This window comes from Sorex araneus, chromosome 3, assembly GCF_027595985.1.
Source record: "Sorex araneus isolate mSorAra2 chromosome 3, mSorAra2.pri, whole genome shotgun sequence".
Lineage (NCBI taxonomy): Eukaryota > Metazoa > Chordata > Mammalia > Eulipotyphla > Soricidae > Sorex > Sorex araneus.
In genome coordinates, this window is record NC_073304.1 from 202,827,425 (window position 1) to 202,852,879 (window position 25,455).

General features: G+C 40.4%; 1 protein-coding gene across 2 annotated transcripts in view; it reads right to left on the minus strand.

Annotated features, from left to right (window-relative positions):
* Window positions 1-25,455, minus strand: part of USP32 (ubiquitin specific peptidase 32) — a 188,838-nt gene that overhangs the window by 32,912 nt on the left and 130,471 nt on the right. Inside the window, exons 13-19 of one of the 2 annotated variants that reach the window (XM_055131187.1) lie at window positions 19,243-19,435; window positions 16,194-16,369; window positions 14,409-14,549; window positions 10,644-10,803; window positions 5,858-6,012; window positions 2,422-2,503; window positions 1,001-1,075 (exon numbers count right to left, since the gene is read on the minus strand). In XM_055131187.1, coding sequence (XP_054987162.1) covers window positions 1,001-1,075; window positions 2,422-2,503; window positions 5,858-6,012; window positions 10,644-10,803; window positions 14,409-14,549; window positions 16,194-16,369; window positions 19,243-19,435 — 982 coding nt within the window. The remainder of the gene's footprint in view (window positions 1-1,000; window positions 1,076-2,421; window positions 2,504-5,857; window positions 6,013-10,643; window positions 10,804-14,408; window positions 14,550-16,193; window positions 16,370-19,242; window positions 19,436-25,455) is intronic. The other variant, XM_004608600.2, reaches the window with a different exon arrangement.

Consider the following 25,455-nt stretch of genomic DNA (forward strand, 5'->3'; position numbering starts at 1 on the left):
CACTAACAAAAACATTAAAACAGAGAGCTTCACTTGTGTCTTAGTAATCCCTTATCCAAGGACTTAATGTCCCATGTGAGATATGACAATTTTCACTAATTTTCCTGTAAGGAAATAATTTTTGATCATTCTGTTAGCAATTTACTGGTAATAAGCAATATAAAATAAATGACTGTGGGCCTGTTAAGAGGGCAGGCTTGAGGGGTGTTTGGGATAATTGGGAGACATTGGAGGAGGGAAGGTGATAGTGGTAGTGGGATTGGTGTTGGGAAATTGAATGCCTGTAGCAACTTTGTAAACCACAAGTGTTTAAACAAAGTGTTGGGGAAAAATTTACATATGCAGGCCTTAGCTATTTCATGTAAACTCCAAAATATATTAGCATAGTATTTTTTAAAGTGTTATTAATGACATGTAAAATGTGATTATTACCACAATGAGATCCAGTACAAAATAAAATTTTATGCAATGAATTTTAGAATTCAGAGTGAAAACATATAAATGAGAATAGGCTTTTTATCATATTGTATTAAATGGTTTTAATTTTCTTATTTACATAGGTTAAAATCATACAGCAATCACAAACTGGCTTTTACTGATCATTCCATTTGCTACTTCTTTAATTTTGCTGGAGTAAGCAACATCAAGTAAATCTGTTATGTGCCTAAAGGGCAGGCTGGGGCTGGGAGGGAAACTGAGGACATTGGTGGAGGGAAGGTCACACTGGTGGTATTGGAACACCATACTCCTATAATAACTGTATTATGACCAGCTTTGTAAATCATGGTGTTTTAATTAAAATAATTTTAAAAAACAACAAAAATTTAATGCAAGGTTAGAAAGCTTTCAGTTTATCAACATAAAATTCTATTTAGGAAAAGAGAGGGCCTAATCATTTTTGAATTAGAAAGTCAAATGTTATTACTACTTCAACAGTTTAGAGAAGAAACAAATTTTTTTAAAGATGATCAGTCTTTAAAAAAATACACTTAAGACTTACCCTTATGTCTATCAATTTTACTACTGTTTGCTATAAAGGACATTTCCTCAGGCCAACTCATATCTTTGTTTCGAACTGGAGAGATAGAGATAGAAAAAGGTTAACTTCTATCCATTCAAATCACACCCACTCACCTACTTCTGTTTTGAGAAGACTTTGTATTCCTAAATCAGAAACTGAAACAAAAACTCAAGGTAGTTTTACTAACAAACCATTTCAATTTTTTATATTGCAGATTTTATAGGCACTTGGTTAGAATTAAACCATTTCCCAAAGACCTTGTTAAAGTAAAATTATGCTTAACCACCTACAGAAGTAATTAAAACTCTAAAACTTTAAATATTAGAACTATCACAACTATTGGAAAGCAGTTCACTTTAATGGCACCTAGTAAGATTTCCATAAATCCTAATATGAAAATATACTTTAGGTTTTCAATGACATATGCATGCTTATGTTTAAATTTACCCGTGAATACACAAGTATACTCTATTGGTGACAGGTCAGTTTCGATAAATGATGAAAGACTGACCTAACATGTAAAAAAGTTAGTTTCCTTGCTCAAACTTAAAAAAGCACTTGAAAATTTAAAGGAAATTTTAGGCAGACAAGACAACTGCTTTCAGGACATAAGACCCCTATCTTCCAACTTGCTGATTTGCTGCCAAAAAAACTTATCTTGACTCATTAAAAAAAAAAAATTTAGGGGCTGGAGCGATAGCACAGCGGGTAGGGTGTTTGCCTTGCACGCGGCCGACCCAGGTTCGAATCCCAGCATCCCATATGGTCCCCTGAGCACCGCCAAGGGTGATTCCTGAGTGCAGAGCCAGGAGTGACCCCTGTGCATCGCCGGGTGTGACCCAAAAACCAAAAAAAAAAAAAAAAATTTACATGTATAATAGAAATTCACTTTTCTACCTACCATTATTACACACAAGAGTCAATTAATGTAGTCTTACTCAATTTTTTCCCATTTTTATTTAAATTTTTTTTAATGTTTGAAACATAATTTTATTTTATTTTTAATTGAATCACTCAGTTTTTTAAAATAATATAATGTGGTGTTTCTCAATCAGGGGTTATATAACTCCCTGTGGGAGCCCAGGATATTCCACAGGGCATACAAGTGAAAAACCTTATAAATGGAGGGGAGGAGGGGGAACATGACACAGGGGACCAGCTGGTAGGAGATGGAGCCACAGAAAGTAAACGGGTCAGAAGGAGGACATGGCTGGAGAAAGATTGGCAAACATCATTCTAAAGTATGTAGGATTAAATAAGGGTTCAGTAAGTTTTCTTTACTGTAATGATAACGTGATTAAATACTAGTTGGAAAAATTATAAAATGGAGCATTGGTGAAAACTAAATCTTTACATTCTTCCCTTAATAATCTACTCAGACATGTGATTCCATCTCGTACCTTCAATTACCAAGTGCTGCTCATCCTGTATTTTCAAATATTCCAACCTATGATCCTCATCATCCAGAAGAGTAAGGTAATTCTGTGTTTCAAGGAGAAAATGTTTTTATTACTACATTTGAAACAAACATGAAAATAAAAATGATGACTAAAAATGTCTTTGTAGTTATGTAACTCAGATGACAGAAATTATAAATAGCAAGGCTGTTCAGAAATCCCTATAATTTAGGTGGTCAAATGGGGGGGAGGGAAATAATGGATACTTCAAACACATACTTTATGGCTCTAAAACAAAGTGATAGAAAAAAGTTATCATATATCAAATCAATATTGAGATTTAAAATTTCTGAAGAGCTTACAGAAACAAAAATTTCTTTAGTACTGGGTATCAAATTCAGTATGATCAAGATGTAACTGGATAACTAACTAGGAACTGAATATGGTTTAAGCCAATTGTCATGTAAAATTATATATTTTCATTTATGTTCACTAAAATTAAATTTTATTCTCATAACAATGTTTCATTTGGTAGATTCCCCCCTCCCCACTTAATCCAAGAAAACAGAGTGGACTGACCCTGGTTATATAACACATGGTAGCAACAAGAGTTAACCCCTGGAAGTGTGACTCTAGGCAGGGTGCTCTTAATTCCTATCCTATACTGCCTCTCAATGGTGAACAAAAGAAGCAGGAACTAAGGAATAGATAACTAGTTTAAATTTCTTATAGTTCAACTTCAGAGTATACTCTGTATTGTGAATGTTAGTATACATAGGTAATAAACAGAATCACTTCTGAAGAGATTGGGCATTTTCACAATATACTTTTATACTGCTTAAGTTCTTCTGTTTGCTTTAGTTTTAATTTTTTCACTTCACCCAGCAGTGTTGGGAGTTGGGGTAGAGGCTTGCTCAGGGGCCGCTGCCAGTGATGCTGGGGATCAAGTGGTGATACAAAGGAATGAAGGCCTGCTTCCATGTGCTCAGCCCTTTCGGCTATCCCTTGGGCCCTGAGTTATATTGTTATTTTTGTTCTGTTTTGGACCATACCCCGTGGTACTTAGTTTGGGGTGGGGCTGAGGTTCACTCCCAGCAGTGCTCTACAGGACCCTGTGGTGCCGGACATTAAATCTATGCTTTATATTTTTGCATATGCAAAACATGTGCACTAGCACTTTGAGCCATCTCCCTGGACCTCTGATTTTTTTGAACAGGGGACACCATATCAGCACGGAGGGGTCAAGGGCCACACAGGCGTGTATTTAGTCTGGTGGTGCAGTCTGGTGGTTAAGTGATGGAAGGGGGGAAGAGCCAGAGCCTGCAGTGGTGAGGCTACTTAGGGGTACTACTGGTAGTGCCAGGGGAGCCATACTGTGCTGGGGGTCAAAGGCGGGGCCTCAAACATGCTGGGCAGATGCTCTGACCACTTGAGCTACCTGGCTTCCTTTTGCTTGGCTCATGTATTTACTTGTTTGATTTTTAGGTCATATCTGGCAGTACTTATGGGGCGACTCCTGGAGCGACATTTGGGTTGTTTCAGACTGGACTAGGTACTGGTGAAGGACCCTGGGCTTCCCAACTCAAGCATGTGTTTCAGTTCTGAGTGATCTTCCTGGCCCTCGCTTGAATTCTTAAGCAGGTACACAGGGGTGAGGGATATGAATCCAATCCCTGGAGCCAAAAAAAAAAAAAAAACAAAAAACAAAAAACAGGGGCTGGAGAGATAGCACAGCGGGTAGGGCGTTTGCCTTGCACGCGGCCGACCCGGGTTCAAATCCCAGCATCCCATATGGTCCCCTGAGCACGGCCAGGGATAATTCCTGAGTGCAGAGCCAGGAGTAACCCCTGTGCATCGCCAGGTGTGACCCCCCCCCCAAAAAAAAACCCAAAAAACCAAAAACAAAATCCCCCAAACAAAATCTCAATATATAAATAAAGTTACCTTAAATAAAATCTACATTTTTTTTTTTTTTGGTGGGGAGAGTGTGAACCTAGCTAGGGTCTGACACAGGCAAGACCAGCCTGGAGTCCACATCCCCAGCTCTGAAACAAGTCTAGAGGCAGAGGAATCGCTCAATGGACTGGAGTGCTTACTCTGCATTCGGAGCCCCAGTATCTCATGGTGCCTCCCCTCTCCCAAACAGCACCAGGAGTGACTGCTGAACTGGGAATAGTTTTGAGCACTGGCTGGTTTGGTCTAAAATTCCCCCCCCAAACCGCCCCACACCCTAATCTCAAATAAAATCTTTTACTTGAAGATAAAATGATATCTGTTGCATGTATGAGGCCCTGCGTTCTAGCCTCATTACTGCTCCCCTCTTCCCTCCCAAACTTGATGCTACCGGTAACAATGATTTTTATAAGGTAACATCATTCATGATACTCAACTGCTATTATGGATTTCAGGTGACAAATATCTACAAGTATGCACATAGAAATTTAAAAGTCGAAATTTTGGGACTAGGAGACAGTGCAGCAGTTAGAGTGCATGTGTACCTAGCCTGAATCTGATCCAGAGCACCACATGGATCTCTGAACACCACTAGGTAGAGTGGAGGTCCCTGCACACTGCAGGAAGGCTCAGGTAATCTCAGCACTGCAAGCTCTGATCAGCACCACATCTCTGAGTCTCTCCTTGAATCTCTGGCCTTATTGCTGAGCATTACTAGGCACAGATTGAGAAGCTCCCTCCCAAACCCCAAGGAAAAGATTTCAGAGCTAGGGAGAGAGCTTAAAGGTTTGGAGTACATGCCTTACCAGGTTTTATTATCCCTGGCACTCCCTGGTATGCCAGGCACTGACAGGAGTAGCATCTGAGCACCACTGGGAATGATTTCCAAACAAGCACTGTAGCACTGTAGCACTGCCACCCTTTGTTCATCGATTTGCTTGAGCGGACACCAGTAACATCTCCATTGTGAGACTTGTTGTTACTGTTTTTGGTATATTAAATATGCCCCGCGTAGCTTGCCAGGCTCTGCCGTGTGGGTGGGATACTCTTGGTAGCTTGCCGGGCTCTCCGAGAGGGACGGAAGAACTGAACCAGGGTTGGCCGCGTGCAAGGCAAACGCCCTACCCACTGTGCTATCACTACAGCCCCCCTACCCAACAAGATAAAAAGAAAAAAAAAGAAAGCTGATGTTTTCAGCTAGATCCTAGATTTTGCTTTTTGTCTTTAGCATGCATGTACATTGTGTAATTACAGATAAAAATCTTATGATTGTGAAATATGCATTAAAACAATCAAAACTTTTTTTGTGGGGGGTTAGTATCACACCTCGTGGTGCCCAGGGGCTACTCCCTTATCCAGTGCTCATGTGGTACTGAGCTGAGGATGGAATGGACCGAGGACTCCTGCATGCAGTGCAGTCTAGCGTTTTTAATCATCATCTCCCCAGTCCCATCAGGACTTGTCAGGACTCAGAGATGCTTCTTACCTCACTGTTGTATAGCCATAGACGCATATCTTCCTCTTTAATGCGCAGCCTCTGTGACAGATATTCGTGAATTTCCTTGATGGTTTGCATTCGACTAAAACAGCCTGTATAGGCTAACACCCGCTTTAATGGTGCATTCGGAGAAGGCACATTTCCTATGGTCGTAGTATTTACAGTAAGAAAAAAGGGAAAAAAGCACCACTCTTAGCAAGAGACCATACTATTTTAGGAACTAATTATGAGAAATAAGAATTCCAGATTTAATAATCTTATAAATTAAGAGACTAAAAATAGATAAAAAAAAACAAAGCATAAAAATGGTAGCCATTTTACACTGTTTAGTGTCAAATTTATTGATTCAGGAAACAAACAAAATTTTGAATAAAATGACTTGGAAACTAAAAAAAAAAAAAGGATAAAAGTGACGATAAGAAACCCAATTGTCTTTGATTAAGTCCAAAGCCTTGAAATTTTTTATTTTTATTTTATTATAAAAAAAAATTTGTGGGCCATACCTGCTGTGTTTGGGTCTTACTTCTGGCTCGGCACTCCTGGTGGGCTTAGGGGACCATATGTGGTGCTGGGGACTGAACTGGGATTGGCCAAGACAAGGGCCTTACCTGCTTTGCTATAACCCCAACCCCCATGAACGTCTTAATTTGGAAAAGAAGAGGAAAAGAGATCAGAGGTACCAAAACAAAATACCAGTATTTGGATCCCATGAAGAGTGTCAAAAATCACTGTTTACACTGGTATCTTGGCCACCCTCAGTAGGCTCACACCAAATACCCAAATCAAAACTCAGGATATAAATGGGGAAGACAAAGTGAGCCTGGATTTGAATTTTGCAGATATCAAAATTTGCCTGATACACTTCCTTAAAATAAACTGTCTTTGCATTACTAATTTCTCAGTTACTATATGACTTTAAGAATTTGACACAATTATAATTACACACACAAAATTTACTTAAAATTCTGTGTAGGCAGACTTGTCATGGCCAAACAGAGCTTTATTATTATTATTACTGTCATTATTATTTGGTTTCTGGCCACACCCAGTAGTGCTCAGGGGCTGCTACTCTTGGCTATTACTTGGGGATTTGCTTCTAGGCAGTGTTGAGAGAACAATGTGGTGTTGGGAGATCAAATCTGGGCCTCTGACCAGTGTGTGTGCACTAGCCATTGGAGCTATCTCCCTGGCCTCCAAACGGGCCGAGAGACAGCACAGTTTGAATCCCCATAGAGTCCCCTGAACCTGTTCAGTGCAGAGCCAAGGGTAAGCCCTAGCACAATCAGGCATAGTCCAAAAATTAATAAAATAAAAATAATGAAAAGTCAAGAAGCTTCCCATGATAGAAAAATTTGCCCTACTGAAAGGTAGCAGGACAGAAGACATGAAGTATTTAAGGCTGAAACAAAAAAAACATACCTGTTACTTCAAAAGAATGGAAAAGTGAGAAAATAAGTTTAACCATGTGCTTTCAAAAGGTTGGCGATTAAATAAGAGAATATGAAAATAATGACAGGTTCTAAAAGAATCTGCTTGGTTAACTAGTCAATCAAACATGCACATAAAAGCTGTAGCTAAAAATGGCCATCTCTGGCGAAGGAGTGTTGTTAACTGGGAGAGTGTAGGCTGGGTTTCATCCTAGGCACTGCTCCCTCAAGAATGGGCCAATTCCACCTATGGTAACTTAGTTTATTAATCCATCTAATAAAAAAATCATCATCATCATCATCCCATTGATCATCGATTTTCTCGAGTGGTCTCGGTAACATCTCCATTCGTCCTAGCCCTGAGATTTTGGAAGCCTTTCTTTACTCATCCTTCCCAACAGTGCAGCATTGGAGGCTCTTTCAGGGTCAGGGGAATGAGACCCATCATTGTTACTGGTTTTGGCATATGAATACGCCACCGGGGACCTTGTCAGTCAGGCTCTCCTATGCGGAATACAAAAATATAATTATATAATTAATATCTATGTTCATGAATACATTCTAAGGTAGTTTTCTACCCATTCACTGGTGACTTCACTTTCTCCTTTCATTAACTATGTTTGGCTTTTTTTTTTTTTTTAAGGTTTTGGGTGGACCGAAGCGATAGCACAGTGGGTAGGGCGTTTGCCTTGCACTTGGTCGACCTAGGTTCGATTCCTCCGTCCCTCTCGGAGAGCCCAGCAAGCTACCAAGAGTATCCCGCCCACATGGCAGAGCCTGGCAAGCTACCCGGGCGTATTCAATATGCCAAAAACAGTAACAACAAGTCTCACAATGAAGACATTACTGGTGACCGCTTGAGCAAATCGATGAACAGGACGACAATGGCAGTTTTTTTAAGGTTTTGGGTCACCACCAGTGATGATCAGTAGTTACACTGGCTCTGCACACTCAAGAATTACTCCAGGTAGTGCTTGGGAAACTGTATGGGATGCCAGAGACTGAATTCAGGTTGAGCGCTTGAAATCTCTCCAAGGCCCTCCTTTCATTAAATATATTGTTAAGTAAGACTTTATCTATTAAACAAAGAAGAGAAAAATATTAGCATTGTCTGGCTTTTAGAACTTCCAAAAGAAATGCACTTTTTTAAGATAGACTGAAAATCAACTAAGAAAGTTACTTTAATAATTTCATCTATTAAAAGGGCTAGGTTTATCCTGTGGCAACAACCATTATAACTTTGGCAATTTGTTTATCTGTCACATTAAAAGGAATAAAAGGTCCAGGAAATAACTCTAATAAACCAAGCAATGAGAAATATGTACAGTATACTATTATGGGAAAACAAAACCCAACCACGATCTATTTTTTAACAAACAGCAAAGCAAATTTTTTACTAACAGCAAGCCAAGATAATTCCTAAAAGAAAACAAATGAGCAAATTTATCTAATTAAACATCAGAGGATTAGTTATAAGATTACAGCAAGAAAGCATCTTTTCATAAACTTCAAATGATTAATGGTTGATTTCAGAACTAATTAGTAAAGAATAAAATTTCAAATTAAGACAAATTTGGAACACAACTACCTAGTTCTAGGATTCAGAAATATTTGCAAGTATAGTTTCCAAGTCAATTTCTATTGTCCTAAGCCACATAAAAATATTTGAATTCTATAGTTTTTACAGCAAAGCTCATATAGCAGGCAGCCACTTATTATATATAATTTTGTGTTTTTGAATAGCACTGACAAATCTAGTGGAATTTACAGAAGCAGCAAAAATCTAGGATCAGCACAAGAGTTAGAAAGAATACTTACTAAAAGTGCAACAACACATCTTGCCTCGCATGTTATCTTTCAAAGAAAATTGAAAAAGATATGTGCTATGGGTGTGTGAAAGCAAGGCTAATACTCATTTAAAGGCAAATTAATCAAGACAGTCTTAAAGAGATTACATCTTCCCCAAAGACAAAGTTTGGTTAGGCAGAAGCCACTAATTTGCTAATTCTTACTAAACAGTTGTGTGTAAGTATATCCTTATACTATCTAAATATCACTTTTTTTTCTTTTTGGGTCACACCTGGCGATGCACAGGGGTCACTCCTGGCTTTGTACTCAGGAACTACTCCTGGCGGTGCTCAGGGGACCATATGGGATGCTGGGAATTGAACCCGGGTCGGCCGCGTGCAAGGCAAACATCCTACCCGCTGTGCTATCACTCCAGCCCCCTAAATATCACTTTTAAGGAAGATATAAAACTAACTCTACTCAACCTTGAAGAAATGGTACTTATTGGGTTGGTTTGAGTTTATAGGTAGTTCATGCACACCACATTCTAATTCAATTTCTAATATTGCAAGGCAAAAAGCACAGAGCAAGTCCTGCCCATCAATAAAATTTAATCACATAGAGGAAAAAAAGAAAATCGTTTGCATGTAATAGTTTAAAAATGGGAACTTTTATGTCACTTTGATAGGCTTGATGCTTTGAAAAGCACATTTACTTTAAATGATTAAAAAAAAATATCGTTTCCTCTGCACTACCTGCCTTTCTAAAGGCTCCTTGGACTTAGCATAAAAATTGTACCATATTTTGCCACAACCCCTCCCCTCAAACAAACAAAACAGATGATATTGAGAAATACATTATTTCTTAGAAATCTGACTATAGTTGAAAAGACAAGTCATCAACTAGCAGAGTATAACTTAGACTAAGTAAATTATTTATTTATGTTGGTTTTTGGGCCATATCTGGCGATGCTCAGGGGTTACTCCTAGCTCTGCATTCAGATATTACTCCTGGCAGAGCTTGAGAGCCTTATGAGATGCCAAGAATTGAACCTGGGTCAGCCGCATACAATGCAAACACCCTACCCACTATACTATTGCTCTGGTCCTAATTTATTGTTTAAAGAAACCCAGAATTAATACTTGTACGCTAAAAAAAAGATAAAGAATATAACATTTCATTATCTTTTTATTTTTGCTCTTTTGGTTTGTTTTTGGGCTTACTCCTGGCTCTGTGCTCAGGAATGACTTCCAGCAGGACAATATGGGGTGCTGGGTATTGAGCCCATGTCAGTCACATGCAAGGCAAGCACTCTGTCTGCTTTTACTATCTCTCCAGCCCATAATATTTTATATGTATAAATTTGCTGCTTAAATTTCCTTCTAACCCATCTAGTCTTGCGCATGACCATAGATCTAAGCCCCCACAGTGATTCTGTATGAAACCAGATGGGAATATGCATTAATACAGTGGCTTTTGAGTGACTTTTGAGTGACTTGGCATTTATTTATTCATTTTTTACAAAAATGCATGGTATTCTTGCTGCATTCTTAAGTTACCTCTTGGTAAATGCTGAGGAAACATTCTCAGGCTCATCATACCCATATTCACCCAGATGTTAGACTGTTGTGTCCGAGTGGCAGGCTGCTGTCTTAGGAAGAGAAGATATCGAGGAAATAATTCCAGCTCTGGGGTCTCTGTCTTGCTATTCTTGATAACCTGTTTTTAAAAAAAAAAAAAAATACAAAGTGATACTTAACAAAATCTGGCAAATTCTGAGATAAATCTTTAAGCTAAAATGTTGAGTAAGCTTTATACCTAAATCAAACCTTTAGGATTTATTTTTTCCTTTTTCTTATGGGGGAGAGGAGGGTGCTCAGGACTTACTCTTGGTTCTGTGCTCAGGGATCATACAGAGATTGGCGGCATGCAAGGCAGTCACTTTAATCTCTGTACTATCTCTCTAACCCCTGGGACTCTTTCATAAAACAATTCTGTATATTATAATACGCTATAACAGAGGTTCCCAAACTAATCTGGCCTACTGCCCCTTTTCCAGAAAAAAAAAAAAGACTAAAAAACATTTATGCAAAAAACCAAAGTGCCCACCTTTCCCTGTTGCCCTGGAGTCTACTAGCAGTCCCCTGGGTCTGTCCAGTACACCCCAGGGCGTGGTATAGAACAAGTTGGGAAGTGCTGCTCCAGGACAGGAAGTGAACGGTTTCATCTGGGAGTCTTTTCAACTCCTGTTTAAATGGCAAACAGTAACCGGGACTTTCTTTGCCATCTTCTTCCTCTGAGATTACTGAGAGAAAAAAATTGTTTGATCTCTTCTAGACCTCTTCTGACAGCTGCAAAGTCACCTGTCATTCAGTTTTATGTGATTTTTTTTCCCCAGAAAGATGAGTATTTCAACTACTGTAGTTGACAGGTGTCAGGCTACATAAAAACATCTCTGGCAGAGGCTTGCTCTTCAAACTTGTGTACTCTCTGGAACAAGGATTCCTTTCCTTCTTGCCCCCTCACATCTTTCGAAGTTAAGTTTTTTTTTTTCTTTTTGGGTCACACCCGGCGATGCACAATGCACAAGGGTTACTCCTGGCTCTGCACTCAGGAATTACCCCTGGCGGTGCTCAGGGGACCATATGAAATGCTAGGAATCAAACTCAGGTCAGCTGTGTGCAAGGCAAACGTCCTACCCGCTGTGCTATTGCTCCAGCCCTCAAAGTAAGTTTTGTTCAGTAAAAACTATCGTGAATTCTTGTAGCAAGTATTCTGCTTTTCAAGATAATTAGTTTCAGGAACAAATCATAAGTTAATAAATTTGGTTTTTTGGACGGTTGGGGGAAAAGACTTGGCAGTGCTCAGGGGATACCTCTGGCTCTACTCAGGAATACCTGGTAGGCTGAGGGAACCAAATGGGGATTGAAGCCAGGCTGGCCATGTAAAGGACAAACAAATGCTCCACCTATTACAACCACTCTGGACCCCACCAGTAAATTGCTTTAAACAACTACAAGGGCAAATTGACTGTCAAATGATAAATGATGGATAACTTTTATTTATGTATGTATATGTATATATGCATTTAGTATATATAAATAATATGTTTATAAAAATAACAGCACAGATAGAAACTAGCCAAGGTATTGTACTATAGATAATAGCACCTAAAGTAATCTCATTTATTTACTTTTTTTGTGTGTGGGGAGAGTTGGGTTACACCTGGTAGTGTTTGGGGGTTTCTCCTGGCCTGGTTGGGGAACGATGCACCTAGATTGAACACAGGTCTCCACACACAAAGTGTACACTTCAGCACTGTTAGCTATCTCCTTGGACCCTATTCATTTTTCAAAGTAAATTATTTTATTTTTTTTTTGCTTTTTGGGTCACACCTGGCGATGCACAGGGCTTACTTCTGGCTCTGCACTCAGGAATCACCCTTGGCCATGCTCAGGGGACCATATGGGATGCTGGGATTTGAACCCGGGTCGGCCGCGTGCAAGGCAAACGCCCTACCCGCTGTGCTATCTCTCCAGCCCCAGTAAATTATTTTATTGAGGAAATATCGGGGAGTGGGGGAGAACAGTCCCCCAAAGTAAGAAAATAGTACATTTCTGAGTTGAAATGTTGAACTTTAAAAAAATTAGATCATAAATCATCAGATATAAAAATGATTCAATTCATAAAGCCACCTACCTATATCAATAAATATATATGAATAAAACGTAGGAAAAGTTGTATACCAAAATAGTTATATACCTATTATATTTATATCGTTCTATCTAGCTAGGAGTTCTCATGCCAAATATAGTAGGAACGTTTGGATTCAACAAAAACAAACCTTTAATTCCTGATCCCAAGCTAAACTAGTATCTCCCCCCTCCCTCTCCTTCCCCCTCTCCCTCTCCCTCCCCCGTCCCCCCTCCTCCCTCCCTCTCTCTCTCTCTCTCTCTCTCTCTCTCTCTCTCTCTCTCTCTCTCTCTCTCTCTCTCTCTCTCTCGTTTTCGAGGGACACACCCAGCACTGCTCGGAGAAAAAAAAAACTTTATTCCCCCCTGCCGTAGGTTCTTCCTGGAAGGTAAATGCCCTACCTGCTCTATCACTCCGGCCATCTCAACAAATAGGATGCATTATAATTAATATTTTGATTATACAAACTCCAAGTACTTAAATAATTTTAATGCATTTTGCTTATAATCTCCATCAGTGGTTTTCTAATTCTTTTACACCTACAGACCAGCATCAGTCCATGTACCAGTCTGTAACTTGAAATCAGTTGAAAACCCACAGCTCTCAATGACCCATACTAAAGGCAACAAGCATAGGGCTGGAGAGAGTGTATAATGGGTAAGGTATCTGTCTTGCATCCCTCTAATCTGGGTTCAATCACCAGTATCCCATAGGGTCCCCCAAGCCTGCCATGAGTGATTCCTCCCAAGCTCCACCAGAGATGATCAATGTGCACAGAGCCAGGAGTAAGCCCTGAGTACTTTGGGTACAGCCCCTAACAAACAAAAAAACCTAAAGGCAAAAAAAAAAAAAGTATAATTCAATAGGTTTAATTTCTTATTATCAAATGTTATGATTTTTTTTTAAAACGCTTTTTGGGGTTACACCTGGCGATGCACAGGGGTTACTCCTGGCTTTGCACTCAGGAATTACACCTAGCAGTGCTTGGGGTACCAGAGGCGATGCTGGGAATTGAACCCAGGTCGGCCACGTGCAAGGCTAGTACCCTACCCACTGTGCTATTGCTCCAGCCCACAGTTTATGATCCGTTATATACATATTCCTCCTTCAAAAAGACAAGCTACAAAACCCCAACAACGGCTAAGAGATAAGCCCAGATCATAACTGGGTGTCTGTGTGATTAATGAGAATAACAGTTTCAGATGTAATATCTGCACCACCTCTCATACATTCCTATATTCACTGAGCTTTGGGGCACTGGTTCCCAGCCTTCTGCTTCAGCCTAAGTCCTGCATTATCTAATGGATATCTGCACTTATGTCGATGATTTATTTTATAGCCCAGCCTCATAATTCCTTAACTTTGTTTTAGTTCAGTGACTATTCCCTCTATATAAGCTACCTCTTTCTGGCAGTGCTACCAATGGCATATCATTGGTACTTAGAGTGTTATCAACATTTAATAAAATATTTAATGAACTGAAAGAATGTAAAGGAACCAACTAACCTGAATAGGTGCTGAGTACTCTGCTATAAGCAAAAACTAATTTGTGAATAGTGAGGTTCATGTAGGAAAGTATTAAAAGGCTATTTATGATTGCTCCTCTATAAGGCACTCTAGGATATACTTACAGGTCTAGGGAGTGCCAGGTTTGCTCCATACCAATGATAAAGTGCTCTCCACACAGGCTCTGGAACCATTTCATAATCTCTTCCCTGGATCAGCTGTGGTGTTCGTTTCAATCGTCCTCCTTCTAGTGTTAATGATGTAGCCTTAGAAAGAATGGAATGTAAATGTTGATTTTTAATATTATAGTCTCTGGTGTTTTAACAAAACCTAAACACAGGAGAACAAACACATGTTACTACTCAGTTTCAAGTTACCCCCTAAGATATATTTTAAGGGGTAGGAGTGGGACTTAGGTGGCAGAACACATGCCTAGAATGAATCTGATCCCTAGCACTATTAGGGCCTCAGAGCACTACCAGGAATAAGTCTGGGGCCACAACACTGCTGAGTGTGTCCCTATAAAAACTGTTTTAAGTACTGCAGTTTTAGCTTTCAAAAAAGGGAGGAAAACTAAGAAATTCAGAATAATTAAAAAAAAATAATTGGAACATTTGTAAATAAGAGTGGTTTTCCCAGACTTAGTCAAACAGTAAAAAAATATTTGGGGGCATTGGGAGATAGCACAATGGACTACGGCATATGCTTGGCATGCAGGAGGCCAAGTTCGATACCTGGCATTGCACTGTTACCTGAGCACTGCAGGCAACAACCCCTGATAAAGTGCACTGAAACAGAAGCAGCCCCTGAGCACCACTGGGTGTGGTCACCCCCTTCATCTCAAATTTGGGAGGGCCAGAGATAGAACAGAAGTTAAGGGATTTGACTTTCACTGCTGCCATCCTGGTTGAAATTCCTGCCAACACATGTGGTCCCCTGAGCACTATGGGGTGGGGGGTCACTCCTGAGCAGAGAACTAGGAATATCCCCTTAGCACTAGTGGGTATAGTCCTAACACGCCCCCCCTCCAAAAGAAATGTGATATATATTATATACATGATACAACATTTTCACAGTGGCTTTTTTTTTTTTCTTTTTGGGTCATACCCCGAGATGCACATGGGTTACTCCTGGCTCTGCACTCAGGAATTACCCCTGGTGGTTCCTCGGGGAACCATATGGGATACTGGGGATCGAACCTGGGTTGGCCGCGTGCAAGGCAAATGCCCTACCTGCTGTGCTATCGCTCCAGCCCCTCACAGTGGCTTTGTAAGAATAGTTATTTCCAAGGGTCTCAATACTGCTTCTATGGAATACTAAATCATAAAATGGTCTCATAGAAATGTACTAAGCAATTTCCATCTGCAAATGGTTAATTAAATAAAGCAGTGCTATGTTCTATTTTTTTTTTTGTTTTTTTGTTTTTGTTTTTTTGCTTTTTTTGGGTCACACCTGGCGATGCACAGGGGTTACTCCTGGCTCTGCACTCAGGAATTACCCCTGGCCGTGCTCAGGAGACCATATGGGATGCTGGGATTTGAACCCGGGTCTGCCGCGTGCAAGGCAAACGCCCTACCCGCTGTGCTATCTCTCCAGCCCCAAGCAGTGCTATGTTCTAAAATATCTAGAATGGGTGACCAGAGAGATAGTACAGTGGGTAGGGCACTTGCTTTGCACATAGCTGACCTGCATTGTATTTGATCCCCAGCATCCCTAGTATCCCATATGGATCCCCAAGCCCACCAGGAGTGATCCCTGGGTGCAGAGCCAGGAATAAGCCCTGAGCAGCCTGAGCCCTGCACAGCAAGTTGCAGGCCCCAAATCAAAACAAACAATAAAAACAAACTGTCTAAGAACATTTATTAGCAACCTGAGATAGAATGACTTTAAGGAGATGTCAAATTATTTACCTTTACTGGCTCTTGAGTTACTAGTGGTTGATTATCAATAGCACCTGGTTTCTGAGGATTGAGGTGCAACAAAATATTCCCATTGGCTCCTACCAAACACTGGTTGTTATTGTCAGAAGTATTATGTTGTCGGGCAAAGCACAAATCTGTCCCTGGTGTGGTAGAATACAGAAAGCCTATAAAGAAAAGAAGGATGAAATCTCTTTGTTCCTCATATTAATACATATAATTAAAGATAAGAACTCATTGTCCATGAATTAGGTTAATTCTACTGGCATAGAAACCAAATGTTATATTGTAGTAAATAGGAAATATTGACGTATTCTTTTCTAAGCAATACTTAATATAAGACTAGACAAAATAAAATGTTTAAAAATGGTTCACCAAATGAGCATTTGGCCACCCTTCTAGAATATCTAATAATTCACACAGTAATACATTATGTTCTTTAAGATGAAAGGAAGAAAATACACTATCAGGTAAACATTTTAGCCTTACATCACTTTAAAAAAATTATTTTTCAACCTTCTATCTGGGACTTTGCTTAAAGTGTGGATAACATAGGCTGCAGAGTAAGCATATGTCAAAAAGGATCTTAAAGAAAGTCAAGACACAATGTGGTGTTAAAACTTATCAGAAAGAACCAGAGAGGCAGTTTTAATGGGCTGAATCCCTGGCACAGCACAGTTCCCTGAATACCATCAGGCGTGACCTCCTGAGCATAGGAGTAGTACATGAGCCCCAATGGTGGCCAAAAACTAATCAAACAAAAATAGATCAGAGGGGCCAGAGATATAGTATAGCAAGTAGGATGCTTGCCTTGTATGTGGTTGACCCAGGCTCAATCCCCAGAACTCCGTGTGATCCCATAGCCAGAAGTAAGCCCTGAGCACTGTCAAGAGTGGTCCTCCAAACCAAAAATAATAAAACCCTCCAAATATGATCAGAGAGTCCTTTTCTATCAGATGGGTAAAGAAAAATAGGCAGTAGATTCTACAAAGAGTTTTGTGGAGAAAATGTTAGTTTTGTTTTGTTTGTCTAGTTTCTCCACAGATAAGAGAAAACAAAACACCTTAGAAGATTAACAGGGGCTGAGAACGTGGTTCAAGCAGTGAAGCATATGTTTTATCTGTTATATGTGTGGGTGTGTGGGGCACTGGTAGGCTCTGAAGCACTGCTTGAAGTGAGACTGTCCCAGTGGCCCCAGCAATGCTGGTATAGACACAGCAACAAACAACAGATGAAAAAAAATACCAGTATGTAGAGGAGAGTCCTGCTATTTAACAGGTGAAAAACAGGGATCAACTCAATTTAGTGGATCACAAAAATCCTAAAGCATCTCCATAAATGCAGAACTAAGTTCCAAGAAAAAAATGGGAATCTGGAAAAACTTTATGAGCTCTTTCTCTCTCTCTAATATATATACACACACATGTATTTACATATATATCATCATCATCATCCTGTTGATCGTCAATTTTCTCAAGTGGTCTCAGTAATGTCTCCATTCATCCTAGCCCTGAGATTTTAGAAGCCTCTCATTACTCATCCATCCCAATGGTGCTGCATTGGAGGCTCTTTCAGGGTCAGAGGAATGAGACCCATCATTGTTACTGGTTTTGGCATATGAATATGCCATGGGGAGCTTGCCAAGCTCTACCATGCAGGCAGGAAACTCTCAGTAGCTTGCCAGGTTTTCTGAGAGGGGGAACTAGGCTTTAAGATGTCATGCAGTTTTGAAGCAGCCTCGCTCCCAGGAGCTTGGTTTTATAGCCTCTGGATGTTGGCTGTTGATGGGATTACACAGCGCCAGAGGGCAGTTTCTGGGTATGACTGCCTAGCTACTGGAAATGGGGAAGAGGCCTAGTTCGGATCTGAGCAGGCTTGGAGATCTCAGCCCTGGGTCCTGCACAACTGGGTTCCTCTGCCGGTTCCTTCATGTGTGAAGTTCGTCTGAACGTGAGGAGAGGGTCCTTGAGCATAGCTGTGGCTGGGTTCTGGAGGTCTTTGGCTGCCGGGGCTCTGCTCGGGGTGGGGAGGGAAACTCAATCCACCCTCTCCGAGGGCCCTACATATATATACATATATAATTATGTATACGCATATATAAATTTTTATTTGAGGGGACCATATCTGGTGGTGCTCAGAGGCTATTCCTGGCTCTGCACTCAAGTGTGACCCTGGGTGGTGTTTGGAGGATCTTATGTGGTGCTGGGGATTTGAACCAGGCTCAGCTACATGCAAGGCAAGCACTTTACTTCTTACACTATCTAATCTGCCTCTTTCTAAGTATTTTAACATAATAACATAATAATCTACAAACTGTGGTCTTAAGTGTGTTAGAGTCTGATAATAGGGTGTATTTAATGCAGTGAATATAAGCTTATGGTCATGAAGAGTCTTCCTGGGCCAGAGAGACAGCTTAACAAGATGAGTGCATGCTTTGCAAGGAGGAGGCCTGGGTTTGATTCCTGGCACCACACATTGCCTGAGCACCAAGAGAGATACCTGTACACAGAGTTGGGAGTAGCCCTTGAGCACTGCCAGGGCAGTATAAAACAAACAAAAAACGTATTCTCAAACCTCTATTTATTGACAAAGTAATTTAATAGAAACACAGAGATTCTGCTTAAGCACAGAAGACTGAAAAGATTTTTAAACCAGAAGACTAATAAAATGGAATATACAAAGTTCCTCTTTGCAAAGTTACTGCTAAATTCAAGAATGCTCTCCCCTGGCACCCTCTCCCCTCTCCCCACTTCTTAGTTGTATCAGTGCAAGGAGTTCTACACACTTGCAGTGCTGGGATCACAGCAACAATGCTGAGGACAGCACTTAGAGATGTGAGGAGAGAAGACAGGGCAGGAAACCATAGTCTCATACAAGCAAGGCAGACTTTCCCAGGCCTTCACAGTTTTTTTTACTTAACAATGGTCATTCAAGCTTCTTTCTGTGAATGTTAGTCCGATTCTCAATATCCTGCCATTTATACTTCCCAAGCATACTCTTTAAAGAAAGAATCTCCATGGCATAAACAAATTATGCTTACCACTGCCAGTGCTTTCTGAGGCTTCAGAAGCAGTAGAAATATTGTCTGAAAATTTCTCTTCTGTGGCATTCCCGTAACTAACGCTGCCTCCTCCTCTGTCTTCGCTTTGCTCTCCATGATGCACCGCTGTTCCAAATGAGTATTTCCCTCCGTTCAGAACAGAAGATGGTTCAATCACAACAGGGCTGGTGTCCTAAAAACCATGAAATCAGAGAGTAAAGAAAACATTTATGTGGTTCGCTATAACCATTTAATTAAAATGTTTATTTTAGGGGGACTGGAGATATAGTACAGTGGTAAAGGAGCCTGCCTTGCATGCAGCTGACCCCAGTTTAATCCATGACATTGAGCAGCTGAGCGCCACTGGGTGTCCCTCCAACCATGCACCTCCTCAACAAACAAAACAAAAACAAACCAAAAAAACTCAAATATTTCTTATGTTTTTAAAAACAATTTCGGTTTTGGCTCATACCTCACAGGGTTCAGGAGCTACTCCTGTGTAGCCCAGAGGCTGCTCAGGGCACCCTGAGGTGCTAAGGATAGAACCCAGGCCTCTTATACACAAAGCCATTTGAGCTGTCTCCCCAGCCCTCTAAATTGTTCTCTCTCTCTCTCTCTCTCTCTCTCTCTCTCTCTCTCTCTCTCTCTCTCTCTTTTTTACGATGTTTTTAAAATTTAAACACTGTAATTTACAAAGTTGGTCACAATACAATTGTTCCAGGCATTCAATGTTCTAACATCAATTCCCGCGCCAGACTGACCTTCCCTCCATCGGTGTCCCCAGTTTCCCACCCGAACCGTCAGCCAGCTCCCATAGCTGGCACAAACTTTTTCCATATTCTTGTTACAAAAAATGGCAAATGGAATGATTAGAAAATAGATCAATAAAAGTCAATGTGTGATAACTGTTACTACAGTCATTGTCTGAGAATTCACTTAGCTAACTGGTGCTGGTTGAGCCTCTGTGTTACTGTTTTTGCTCACTGAGCTTGGAGGGCTTAAATGCAACCTTCCCAACAAATCTGCTGTGTTCTTGCTGGGCTGTCAGGACTATGAAATTTGGAGGTGCCCAAGTGTGGCTGCGGGCTCCAGGAGCTGTGAAGTTGGGCCGTTTATATGTCAGAGGTTGTCAGGTGTGGACTGAGGTGCTGGACCTATCCAGCAGGAGGGGAATCTGCTTGCCCCCCTTCCCAAATGGCCATAGTTTTCAGCCCAGAGATCGATCTTCCTGGGATGATTTGGCTTGCCAGCATCCTTAAATCTTTTTTAATCCTCTGATTATTTCAATGAAAGGTTATCAGTTTGGAACTGGCTAATTTAATACCTGATCATCTCTTTCAACAAAGAAGAGACTTTACTAATAGAGACCACTAGTTAGCTGGACTTCAGTAATAAGGTATCTTTGTTTTGACCTGTTTCTGGAAAGTTCCAATGCAAGCCCTTACAGATATGAGGCATATACTTCACCGAGTCATGACATAAGCACTGAGGCTTCCTTTTATTTTAATATTATCTTTGGAAAGCAGGGTACCAGGATCCAATCTATGGCCTTATTTATGCAAAGCATGTACTCCATTACTGAACTATCTGCCTGAATTGGTGCAAATAAAAAAAAGCCCTTCTTTGCTCTCTGCTAAATAAATAAGTACATTAATATAAAAGGCCAGAGAGATAATACAGGTGTTAACCCAGTTCAATCCCCAGCCTGCCTGGTCCCCCAGGTACCATCAGGAGCAACCCTTGAGCACCAACATGTATGACCCAAAGTTCCAAAATAATAAATAAAACATAAAAATGATATATTTATGTAAACATATTAACAACATTGATACTGGTACTGAAATTTGTGTTAAGCTATATCCAAGTATGAGTGCCTGTAGGTACATGCTAGCCTCCATGTGTTAAGTGAATATATTGCCATAATAAGGATGGCTATAGTATACAGATACTAAAACTGTAAATCTAAATTACACAAAAATTTTAGGTTATTCATATATTAAAATGAATTATTCACTAAAGAAGTCAATTATCATATGGATTCAGAAAAATAGAACCAAATTTACTTCTAGTCAAAAGAAGTGCAAATGCAAATTTAGGTTCAAGTAATTTAAATTATCAACCATATTTGAAATTCAGGGGATGGATTCTACAGCAAATTATTTTGGGGGGTCCAAAGAGATAGTACAGTGGGCAAGGAGCTTCCTTTGCACACTGCTGACCCACTTTCAACCGATGGCACTTCACAGTCTCCCAAGCTCCACCTGGTGTGACCCCTGAGCACCACTAGGTGTAATCAAAGATCAAAAAAATAATTTTTGTGGAGGAGGGATGGGGATCTTAGTCACATTGGTTGATGCTTGGGAGCTACTGCTGGCTCTGTGTGAGGTTTGACTTCACGCGGTGTTCAGGGGACCGTCTGGTGACAGGGCTCAAACTCGGGCCTCTTGTAGGCACAGCACACACTCGATCTTTTGAGTTAGCTCTCCTGGCACAGATATTTCTTTCTTTTTTTTTTTTTCTTTTTGGGTCACACCTGGCGATGCACAGGGGTCACTCCTGGATCTGCACTCAGGAATTACCCCTGGCGGTGCTCAGGGGACCATATGGGATGCTGGGAATCGAACCCAGGTCGGGCTGCGTGCAAAGCAAACGCCCTGCCCGCTGTGCTATTGCTCCAGCCCCTGGCACAGATATTTCTTAAAGATAACATAAATCTCATAGATTTTCTGAAGTTATGCTAAGATGAACCAAAATACATTACATTTACATTAGTTTTCAAAAGAAGATTTTCAGTAAAATGACATTACTTAAATTAATTCAATTTTCCCCCTTCAATTATGCTTTCTCATTTATTTGGTTTGGAATGGATCACAGATATTGCATTTAAAAACTCTTTCCATGAGTCTACTAATGCAGTCAGAACTGATAACCCACGATCCTAGTAATGATTATAGTTTCATACTTTTTTTTTTTTGGGTGTGGGGCACAAATAGCTGTGCTCAAGAGACCACATGTGATGCCAGGAATCAGACATGGGTTAAGTGTGCAAAGGCAAGTACGCTGTATGTGTGGTACTATTTTTCTGGCCCCTGATACACATGCTTATTTTATAATGTGCTTCAAATACTGAGTGGGCTGGAGAGAAGGCACCAGGTTTAAGGCACTTGGATGAGGCTCATCCTGGTTTAATCCCTAGCACCACATATGTTCCCCTTGCAATGTCAGGGGGTCACTTTTGAGCACAGAGCAAGGAATTAACCATCCCCAACAACAATAAAAAACACTGAAAAGAATATACTCATTTCTTATTTTGGGGCCACACCGAGTAGTACTCAGAAACTATATTCTGAGTGTGGTGTAGCACATGGTGGCAGAGATTGAACTTGAAGCCTCCCACACACATGCACTCCAGCTCTGACTTATCTCTTGCTCTGTAGCAAGACATTTTGAAGAAAATTAAATAATACTCGAGCAAATAATTTCGTTATTTCTCTGAGTGTGGTATTTAACAGAACTTGAAGGAGAAATATGTAGAATTGCATTTTAGATATTTTAGTGGGTTTAGAAATTTTAAATGGGGCTTATGACTCTTAAAAAATGTACATAAAACCATTTTTAATTGTATTTCTTATTCTTAATAGCTTTAGAATACAGGCTGAAATTTATAGATATCATTGGCAAAAAAGAGAGAATGATAAAAATGTTACAAGGTCTAAAATCTCTTAGATTGAGTTTTGCAATTATTTAGCAATAGGATGCTTATAATAAGTTTTGTTTATTTATTTTGGGGCCATATTTGGACATTGCTATGGGACTATTGCTGGCCTGGCTCTGTGCTTAAGGGGCCTCTCAGCAGCACTCAGGGAGCTTGTGGTGCCAAGGATCAAACACAGCCTACCACATTCAAAGCATGCACTCAGCCCATTCAACTCTCTCTGGCATAGATTGTGGTAACTTCTGAGAGGGAGCAACTGTTGTCCCCAGAGATTGTACACTGGGTATCATAAGTTTTTAACATGGCATGGTAAATAATACTCAATAGAGTAAGAGAATATGGGCATTTCCCCCCTCTTTTTCAATGCTCTAAACTTGAGTGATCTATCTTTCTTGTCTGGATTTCTTTGTTATTCAAGGAATCTACTGCTCTGTGTCTGGTACTACCTGCAATTTTCAATAAAATAAAAAAAAATTTTTTTTTCATTGCTACTTAGATTCCTTCTTTTTTTCCTCTTCTCTATCTTATTTTGTCACTACTTGTACTGCTTGTAGCTTTTCAGTTAGTGAATCTTTTATCTTCCTACATTTATCTACTGAACAAAATCAATATTGTATTTGTCATCACCAGTTTTTTTTCACTACTTTGAGTGATATGAGGGTTTGTACTTCCCCTATACAGTAAAGAATCTTGTTTATGTTTGACTTCTGAATTTTTAACTATCAGCAGTTATCTTAGAAACTTGAATTTTCAAGAAAACCGAATTTAAAATAGACAAAGTATCATGCATGCTAAGAATCTTCTTTCTCTGAATCGACAATTCCTTAAAATTTTGAAAATTTTTGGGACTAGTCCTGGCAGAGCTCAGGGGACCATATGCAGTGCCAATGATCTAACCGGGGTCAGCTGCATGCAAAGCAAAGTGACTTAGCTCCTTTAACTATCTCTCTGGCCCCGCCATGTGAACTCTGACAGTCTTCCCAGATAGACGAATGGATTCTACATTTGAGTGTCATTTTCACTCTCCTCACTGCCATTCTATATTACTATCAAGAATGTATCTATATTCAGAAAGAGAGGGACAGATATAGAAAGATTGCACTCATCTGTGGAATATAAAATAACAGAGTAGGAGACTAACACCCAAGAGTAGCAGTATATAATACCAGGAGGTTGGCTCCATGGCTTGGAAGCTGGCTTCACATGCTGGGGGAAGGGCAGCCCGGATAGAGAAGGGAACACCAAGTAAAATGTGGTTGGGGACCCCAAGAGAGAAGAGAGAAGCATATTGAAAGTAGACTAGAGACTGAGCACGATGGCCGCTCAATACCCCTATCGCAAACCACAACACCCAAAAGGAGAGAGAACAAAATGGAATGCCCTGCTACAGAGGCCGGGTGGGGTGGGGGTGGAGGGATGGGAGTGGAGGGTGGGAGAGATACTGGGTTCATTGGTGGAGGAGAATGGATACTGGTGGAGAGATGGGTTCTTGCATGAGGGAAACACAAGGATGAAGATGGGTAAATTTGTAACTGTACCCTCACGGTGACTCACTTATTAAAAAATGAATTTTAAAAAAAAGAATGTATATATAAGATGGAGGCCGGAGCGATAGCACAGCGGGTAGGGCGTTTGCCTTGCACGCAGCCGACCCGGGTTCGATCCCCGGCATCCCATATGGTCCCCTGAGCACCGCCAGGAGTAATTCCTGAGTGAAAAGCCAGGAGTAACCCCTGTGCATTGCAGGTGTGACCCAAAAAGCAAAAAAAAAAAAAAAAAAAAAAAAAAAAAAAAAAAGAAAGTAATACGTGAAACACAAAACCAGGAGGCTATTGGAATCTGTAGATTGTAAGACACTCACAACTATTTATTCTTGGGCAAAACTAAGAATGTGAAGACAAAAATAATTTCAAAACAGAATGCCATACTTTACACAATATCCTCGCTCTCTTCACTCTCTTTTTCTTTGCAAAGGTCTTTTGCTTGTTTTATTTTTATCTTTGTTGTTATTGCGATGACAGAGGTCACACACACTTGGTACAGAGCACTGTACATGCACACTTCAATGAGGTGCCAGGGATCCCAAATGGCAGAGCTGTCAGGATCACTTGGCATGGGAGTGTGAGTGCCGAGGATGGAACTCCAGGTCTCAGATGTGCATGGACGCCTCAATGTTCACACAAGGTTTCTGAAGTCATTTGCCTACTTTTACCTCTTCAGTGATAACAAAATCTATCATTTGTAATAATATATATATTTTTGGGTTTCTGGGTCACACCCAGCGATGCACAGAGATTACTCCTGGCTCATGCACTCAGGAATCACTCCTGGCGGTGCTTGGGGGACCATATGTGATGCTGGGAATTGAACCCGGGTCGGCCGCATGCAAGGCAAACTCCCTACCTGCTGTGCTATCACTCCTGCCCCTGTAATAATATATTTTATGTGTAAAAACATACTACACTATGCAAAAGAAGAGTAGAATCAAATATGAACAG